At 20.5% G+C, this 9722-nt stretch overlaps 1 protein-coding gene across 2 annotated transcripts in view; it reads right to left on the reverse strand.

Annotated features, from left to right (window-relative positions):
• The window catches only part of sona (sol narae), a 157763-nt gene extending 153966 nt beyond the window's left edge, over window positions 1–3797 (reverse strand). For both annotated transcript variants that reach the window (XM_065513546.1, XM_065513545.1), the window contains exon 1: window positions 3647–3797. In XM_065513546.1, coding sequence (XP_065369618.1) covers window positions 3647–3718 — 72 coding nt within the window. In that variant the 5' untranslated portion in view covers window positions 3719–3797. The remainder of the gene's footprint in view (window positions 1–3646) is intronic.
• Window positions 3798–9722: the final 5925 nt, after the last annotated feature.

Below are 9722 nucleotides of genomic sequence, written 5' to 3' on the forward strand. Positions count from 1 at the left end.
AAAAAGTACCAAAATGTTATTAAGGTGTAAAAACGAGTTTAAATTGTAATAGTATTATGTAAAAGTACTTATTTAGTAAATTTCTAAAAAATACCTAAATGGTACCTAAATTTTAACAAATTTATAATGATAAAAAGTACCAAAGTACTTAAAATTCAAATAATACCAAACAAGTACTAAAAGAAAAAAGTGCCAAAATGTTATTAAGGCGTAGAAACCATGATAAAAATGTAGCAAAATACTTAGAATTACACATGATTCATATTGGTACCGGAAAAAACAAACATTTTCAATTAATATTACAAAAAGTACCAAAATGGTACTAAAATTCAAAAGTTCCAAAAAGTTACTAAAATTTAGACAAACAAGTTTTTGTTATAATAGTATTATAAAAAAGTACCAAAATAGTTAATTTCAAAAAGTACCAAAATGGTACCCAAATTTTAGCAAATTTATAATGATAAAAATGTTCCAAAGTAATATAATTCAAAAAATATCCGGCAATAAAATACCAGAAATTACACAAGATTCATATTGGTACCGGAAAAACAAACATTTTCAATTAATATTACAATTTTAGTACCAAAATGGTACTAAAATTCAAAAGTTCCAAAAAGTTACTAAAATGTAAACAAACAAGTTTTTGTTATAAAAAAGTACCAAAATAGTTAATTTCAAAAAGTACCAAACAAGTACTAAAAGTAAAAAGTACCAAAATGAAATAAAAACGTGAAAACCAGTTTAAGTTGTAATAGTGATATGTAAAAGTACCTATTTTGTAAATTTCTAAAAAGTACCAAAATGGTACCCAAAATTTAACAAATTTCTAAAATTAAAAATGTATAAAAATACATAAAATTCAACAAGTTTCAAGCAATAAATACTAAAAATTAAACAAGATTCATGTTGGTACCAAAAAATGGAAATTTTCAATTAATATTACAAAAAGTACCAAAATGGTACTAAATGAAAAGTACCAAGAAGTTACTAAAATTTAGACAAACAAGTTTTTGTTATAATATTATTATAAAAAAGTACCAAAATAGTTAATTTCAAAATATACCAAACAAGTACTAAAAGTAAAAAGTACCAAAATGGAATAAAAATGTGAAAACCAGTTTAAGTTGTAATAGTAATATGTAAAAGTACCTATTTTGTAAATTTCTAAAAAGTACCAAAATGGTGCCTAAATTTTTGATAATTTCTAACGATAAAAATGTACTAAAATTCGATAAATTGCTTGCAATAAAACACCAGAAATTAAACTAGATTTATATTTGTACCAAAAAAATAATTTTCAATTAATATTACAAAAAGTACCTAAATGGTAATAAAATTCAAAAGTATCAAGGAGTTACTAAAATGTAAACAAACAAGTGGTAGTTATAATAGCATTAAAAAAGTACCAAAATGGTACATCAAATAAAGTACCAAACAAGTACTAAAAGTAAAAAGTACCAAAATGTTATTAAGACAAAAAAATAATTTTAAATTATAACAGTAACAAGAAAAAGTACAAATTTAGTAAATTTCTAAAAAGTACCAAAATGGTACCTAAAATTTAGCAAATTTCTAAAAATAAAAATGTACCAAAATGCTAAAATTCAACAAATTTACTGCAATAAAATACCAGAGATTAAACATGATTCATATTGGTACCAAAATAAGGACAATTTTCCATTAATATTACAAAAAGTACCAAAATGGTATTAAAATGTAAACAAACAAGATTTTGTTATAATAGCATTATCAAATAGTACCAAAATAGCTAATTTCAAAAAGTACCAAAATGGTACTTTAAATTCAGCTTCGTTTTACTAAAGTACTAAAAGTAAAAAGTACCAAAATGTTATTAAGACTTAAAAATAAGTTTAAATTGTAACAGTAACAAGAAAAAGTACAAATTTAGTAAATTTCTAAAAAGTACCAAAATGGTACCCAAAATTTAGCAAATTTCTAAAATTAAAAATGTATAAAAATACATGAAATTCATCAAATTTCAAGCAATAAATACTATAAATTAAACAAGATTCATGTTGGTACCAAAAAAATGCAATTTTCAATTAATATTACAAAAAGTACCAAAATGGTACTAAAATTCAAAAGTACCAAAAGTTACTAAAATGTAAAGAAACAAGTTTTAGTTATAATATCATTAAAAAAGGTACCAAAATAACTAATTTCAAAAAGTACCAAAATGGTACTTTAAATTCAGCTTCTTTTTATCAATCAAAATGTACGAAATTATGCACTTTTCTATCAATAAAATGATAAAAATTGAACAAGATTTTTATTGGTACTAAAAAATTGAAAGTTTTAATTGAAATTAAAAAAAGTACCAAAATTGTTGTAATTTACCAATTGCCAATTCGGTTAATATTTCGAAACTCTTGTTAACTTTTCAGTTTTAGGAACAATTTTTAGAAATGCTTTAATTAAGCAATAAAGATCTAAAACAATTTTGGTACAGAAGTTTCCATATTCCATAGATATTGTAAATAGTACTAAAAATTTACTAAAAGTAAAAAGTACCAAAATGTTATTAAGACGTAAAAACCAGTTTAAATTGTAATAGTATTATGAAAAAATACCAATTTAGAAAATTTATAAAAAGTACCAAAATGGTAAAAAATTTACTAAACAAGATTGATAGTGGTACCAAAATAAGGACAATTTTACATTAATATTACAAAAAGTACCAAAATGGTACTAAAATTTAAAAGTACCAAAAAGTTACTAAAATGTAAACAAATAAGTTTTAGTTACAATAGCAGTATAGAAAAGTACCAAAATAGTAAATTTCCAAAATAGTAAATTTTTTATCAATAAAATTATAGAAAATAATCAAATTTGTATTGTTTTTTACTGAGTTTGTACTATTGAGTTTTAGTACGATTTTTGGTACTTTTAGATTTTAGTACGAGTTCGGTACTTTTTCTGAAAATACTAAAATTGACCATTGCTTCGTATTTATAATGACTGTTTTTTACTGAGTTGATACTTTTGTGTTTTAGTACGATTTTGGTACTTTTTGATTTTAGTACTATTTTGGTATTTTTAATTATTGAAATTTGTTGTTTTTTAGTTTTAGTACGATTTTGATACTTTTAGATTTTAGTACCATTTTGGTACATTTTCTGTAAATACTAAAATTGACCATTGCTTCGTATTTATAATCACTGTTTATTACTGAATTGATACTTTTGTGTTTTAGTATGATTTTGGTACTTTTTGATTGTAGTACCATTTTGGTACCTTTTCTGAAAATACAAAAATTTACCATTGCTTTGTATTTATAATGATTGTTTACTACTGAGTGGGTACTTTTGCTTTTTAGTACGATTTTGGTACTTTTTGATTTTAGTACAATTTTGGTACTTTTTATTTAATTCCTAAAATATGTTCATTAAACATTGCACAGTATTTTTAATTATTGAAATTTGTTTTTAATTCAATTTGGATATAATTTTAGTAAATTTGTTGCATTTTATAAAAGACTTGTTATAATTTGTATGAATATTTTAGGTTCCTTAAGGAATTTTTTTTAGTTTTTGAGCTTCAAAATTTCTAAATCTGGTTTCTTCTCTCGTTAATATTTTATTTTGTTATTATAATCTTAAATTATATTTAAATTTGGTATACTTACATCTGGCAGTGCTCTACATGTTGTGACCGCTAACGACACCAGGGCCAATAAAATACCAATTAAATGTGACATGTTTCTTTTAAATTAAAATGATGAGTTAATAAAATTATTAAAATTCCTTAAGGAAATAAAAAGCGTGCGTAAAAACTGAAAGCAACTGAAAATAAATAAAAAAAGAAAAATTGTAAGTAAAAGAAAAAAAATTATAATAAAAAATAGGGTAAGAAATACCTAACTCTCGAAAAAAAAACTAACTCTCTCAAAAACAATTAAATATTTCGTTTTTTGTCAGATTTTCCCTTTCTATTCAAAAATATTTCAAATATTTTCAGTTATCGTTGCATTTTCAATCACTAGCTTTCTTTAAGTGTAAACTAAACAAGTTTGTGTCTCCAATCTTTTGTTTTTCAAGCATTTTTCTTGGTTTTATTTGTTTTACTTTGTTTCGAATTGTTTTTTTTTTAACAAAAAACTTGTTATTTATATGATTACTTTATTATATAATAATATTAAATGGGATTTTGTAAAAACAAAACATAATAATTTACATAGAAAAAATTGTTTCAATAAAACAAAAAAAAAAACGTCATAAAAAAAAGCATGACGAAAAAGAAAGAAATATTTCAAACGAATTATAAATAAATGTTTCTTAATACAAAAGAAAAACCGCAGTGGATTTTTGCAATAATCATTGTATTGAAAAGAAATGTATAAATCAAAAAAAAAATGGAACAAAAATTCCCATTAAAATTGTTACAAATTAAAAGGGAAGTCAAGCCTGACCACAAATTTGCCAGGAAAGTTTTAAAATTTCAACAAGATTCAAAGCTTAAATATAATACAAATTGAGATTTTAAAATAATTAAAATTCAATGATTAATAATAATGATGATCATGTAGTAAAGATGAAACGTCTGATTTAAATTTTGTCAAAATTATGAAAATAAACCTCAAATTTAGTTTTTTCGATTTTGAAAAATAGTATGAAATTGGTTTATTTTTAGTAAATAATCTTTATGTTTATAGAATTTGCTTTAAGAATTTAACATTTTTCTTTTAATATTTTCTAATAAGTAGTAAATTTTCTACTACTTTTAGAGAAAAAAGTTGTTAAAAATTATTTAATTTGTAACCATTATATTCCTTTCAAGAAATACTTTTAGAAACATTTTAAAAATTTCACTTTTATCAATTTTGAAAAATAGTAGTAAAAATACTACCTTTTTAAAAGTATGAAATTTTTTAATTTTGTAATAATAATCTTTATATTTATAGAATTTGCTATAAGAATTAAACATTTTTCTTTCAATATTTTTTAATTAGTAGTAAATTTTCTACTACTTTTTGAGAAATTGTTGTTAAAAATAATTTTAGTTGTACCTTTAAAGTAATACTTTTAGGAGCATTTGAAAAATATCATTTTTATCAATTTTGAAAATAGTAGTAGAAATACTACTTTTTTAAAAGTAAGAAATTTATTTATTTTTATTAAAAAATCTTTAAGTTCATAGAATTAGCTTTAAGAATTTAACATTTTTCTTTTAATATTTTCTAATTAGCAGTAAATTTTCTACTACTTTTTGTGAAAAAGTTGCTAAAAATTATTTAATTTGCAACCATTATATTCCTTTAAAGAAATACTTTTAGGAACATTTTAAAAATATCACTTTTATCAATTTTAAAAATAGTAGTAGAAATACTACTTTTTTTAGAAGTTTTAAATGTTTGCATTTTCAGCGTAAAATCTTAAAGTTCATAGAATTTGCTTTAAGAATTTAACATTTTAATTTCTCATTTTTCAATTAGTAGTAAATTGTCTACTACTTTTTGATAAAAAGTTGTTAAAAATTATTTCATTTTAACCATTATATTCCTTTAAAGAATTACTTTTAGGAGCATTTTAAAAATACCATTTTCATGAATTTTTAAAAATAGTAGTAGAAATACTACTTTTTTAAAAGTAAGAAATTTATTATTTTGTATTAAAAAATCTTTAAGTTCATAGAATTTGCTTTAAGAATTTAAAATTTTTCTTTTAATATTTTCTAATTAGTAGTAAATTTTCTACTACTTTTTGAGAAAAAGTTGTTAAAAATGATTTCTTCTGTAACCATTATATTCCTTTAAAGAAATACTTTTAGGAACATTTTAAAAATATCACTTTTCTCAATTTTGAAAATAGTAGTAGAAATACTACTTTTTTAGAAGTTTTAAATGTTTGTATTTTTAGCGTAAAATCTATGAACGTTAGAATTTGCTTTAAGAATTTCTCATTTTTTAATTAGCAGTAAATTTTCTACTACTTTTTGAGAAAAAGTTGTTAAAAATTATTTCATTTGTAACCATTATATTGCTTTAAAGAAATACTTTTAGGAGCATTTTAAAAATATCACTTTTATCAATTTTGAAAATAGTAGTAGAAATACTACTTTTTAAAAGTAAGAAATTTATTTATTTTTATTAAAAAATCTTTAAGTTCATAGAATTTGCTTTAAGAATTTAAAATTTTTCTTTTAATATTTTCTAATTAGTAGTAAATTTTCTACTACTTTTTGAGAAAAAGTTGTTAAAAATGATTTCTTCTGTAACCATTATATTCCTTTAACGAATTACTTTTAGGAGCATTTGAAAAATATCATTTTTATCAATTTTGAAAATAGTAGTAGAAATACTACTTTTTTAAAAGTAATTTATTTATTTATTTTTATTAAAAAATCTTTAAGTTCATAGAATTTGCTTTAAGAATTTAAAATTTTTTTCTTTTAATATTTTCTAATTAGCAGTAAATTTTCTACTACTTTTTGAGAAAAAGTTGTTAAAAATTATTTCCTTTGCAACCATTATATTCCTTTAAAGAAATACTTTTAGGAACATTTTAAAAATATCACTTTTCTCAATTTTGAAAATAGTAGTAGAAATACTACTTTTTTAGAAGTTTTAAATGTTTGTATTTTTAGCGTAAAATCTATGAACGTTAGAATTTGCTTTAAGAATTTCTCATTTTTTAATTAGCAGTAAATTTTCTACTACTTTTTGAGAAAAAGTTGTTAAAAATTATTTCATTTGTAACCATTATATTGCTTTAAAGAAATACTTTTAGGAGCATTTTAAAAATATCACTTTTATCAATTTTGAAAATAGTAGTAAAAATACTACTTTGTCAAAATTTGTCAAAATCATAAAAAGAAACCTCAAATTTTGTTTTTTCCATCCTCAATCTTGATTATCATGTAGTGGAGTGATAGATTTTTTGTTTGGTTAAATCTATTTATCATTTAAATATATGTAAATTCCAAAATAATTATTTAATGATTTGTATTTTTGTTTTGTAAAAAAAAAACTCAATTTGATTACAACCTTGATCTTTTAAATCAAACTAGAAAAAAAAACCTTAAATAAAATTAATTATCAAAAATTCATATAAAGAAAAAAATATTATTGATTAGCCATTTTTTTCTTTGTATAAAACTATAATTACAGCTTATTAACATAGAAAAATACGAGGTACGTTATCTAAATTGATATTTATCTTTTTATTTATATCTCTTCTTCGATCTCAAAAACGTGAGAAATTTTAAATATTTTTAGAAAATCTAGAAAAAAAATTCCATGGTTAAAAACAATAACTTTTATTGTTCATTTGTGTATATAAATGTTTATTATTTATTGCTATAATTGCGAAATAATGTTAATCTAGCAAAAAGAAATAGTTTAAACAGATTATTTGTTAATACAAATTCTTTTAACATGAGGCGAATTTTAATATTCCTTAGCAGCACTTAAAGTAAATTTAAAATACAATATATATGTATTTATATTATTATTATTCTAGCTGTTAGAGTATAATAAAATTTCAGGCAGATTAGTGTCTGGTTAGTAATAAAATGTTGGCTATATTTTTATTATTTTGAAAGTAAATATAAAAAAAAAACATCATCATATGACTGTCTGAGTATTATGACTGAATATTAAATGAATTTATAAGTTAGACCATGTGCCCATCTTCTTTTTGAAATGCCGTCCAAATCTAAAATAATTTTCCAATTAATAGTAAATTTTCTACTACTTTTTAACAAAAAGTACTAACTTTTGAAATACTTTTTTAGGAACATTTAAAAAATATCACTTTTATCAATTTTGAAAATAGTAGTAAAAATACTACTTTTTATAAATCTATGAATTTTTTTAATTTTGAGTAAAGAATCTTCATGTTCATCAAATTCGCTTTAATCCTACAAGAGTTTTAATTTAATATTTTCCAATTAGTAGTAAATTGTCTACTACTTTTTGAGAGAAGTTGTAAAAAAATTATTTCATATGAAACTATGCAATCCTTTAAAGAAATGCTTTTAAAAGCATTTAAAAAATATCACTTTTATCAATTCTTAAAATAGTAGTAAAAAATACTACTTTTTTAAAGGTATGAATTTATTTATTTTTAGTAATGAATCTTAATGTTCACAGAATTTGCTTAAAGAATTTTAATTTTTTTCTAAATATTTTGTAATTAGTAGTAAATTTTCTACTACTTTTTGAGAAAATGTTGCTAAAATTTATTTTGTTTTTTAATATTAGATGCCTTTAAAGAAATACTTTTAGAAACATTTAATAAATACCACTTTAATCAATTTTGAAAATAGTAGTAGAAATACTACTTTTTATAAATGTATGGAATTTTTTATTTTTTAGCTTAAAATCTTAATGTTCATAAAATTTTCTTTAAGAATTTATTTTCTTTTTTATATGTATTTTGAAATTAGTAGTAAATTTTCTACTACTTTTTAACAAAAAGTACTAAAAAGACCATAACCTTTATAACCATTATATTCCTTTAAAGAAATACTTTTAGGAAGAATTTAAAAATACAATTTTCATTAACTTTGAAAAATAGTAGTAAAACTACTACTTTTTAAAAATTATGAGATTTATTTATTTTTAGTAAAGAATATTAATGTTCATAAAATATGCTTTAAGAATTCAAGATTTTTTTATAATTTCCAATTATGTAGTTGTATATAATTTCCTACTACCTTTTGTGAAAAAAAATGTTACAAATTATTTAATTTGTAACCATTATATTCCTTTAAAGAAATACTTTTAGAAACATTTTAAAATAAGTACTTTTTTCAATTTTGAAAATAGTAGTAAAAATACTACTTTTTTAAAAGTATGAAATTTATTTATTTTTAGTAAATAATCTTTATGTTTATAGAAATTGCTTTAAGAATTTAACATTTTTCTTTTAATATTTTCTAATTAGCAGTAAATTTTCTACTACTTTTTGAGAAAAAGTTTTAAAAAAATGATTCATTTTTAACTATTATATTCCTTTAAAGAAGTACTTTAAAAATCATTTTAAAATTATCACTTTTATCAATTTTGAAAAATAGTAGTAAAAATACTACCTTTTATAAATTATGACATTTTTAAATTTTTAGTAAAGTGTTTTTATATTCATAGAATTTGATTTAAGAATTTATAATTTTTCTTGTAATATTTTTAATTAGTAGTAAATTATCTACTACTTTTTGAGAAAATGTTGTAAAAACATATTTCTTTTGTAACTATTGTATTTCCTAAAAGTAGTACATCTAGAAACACTTAAAAAATATCACTTTTATCTATTTTGAAAAATAGTAGTAAAAATACTACCTTTTACAAAAGTATGACATTTTTAAATTTTTAGTAAAGTATTTTTATGTTCATAGAATTTGCTTTAAGAATTTAAAATTTTTCTTGTTATATTGTCAATTAGTAGTAAATTATCTACTACTTTTTGAGAAAAAGTTCGAAAAACATATTTCTTGTGTAACCATTATATTCCTTTAAAGAAATACTTTTAGGGGCACTTTAAAAATATCACTTTTATCAATTTTAAAAATAGTAGTAAAAATACTACTTTTTTAAAAAGTTTTAAATTTTTGCATTTTTATTACTGAAGCTTCATACTCATAAAATTCGCTTTAAAAATTTAATTTTTTTCTAATATTTTCCAATTACAACTAAATTTTCCACTATTATTTCCTTTAGCTGCCTGCATAGAGTGACATGTGAATTCATTTTGTAACATTTACTT

This window comes from Calliphora vicina, chromosome 5 (genome assembly GCF_958450345.1).
Source record: "Calliphora vicina chromosome 5, idCalVici1.1, whole genome shotgun sequence".
In the NCBI taxonomy this organism is placed as follows: domain Eukaryota; kingdom Metazoa; phylum Arthropoda; class Insecta; order Diptera; family Calliphoridae; genus Calliphora; species Calliphora vicina.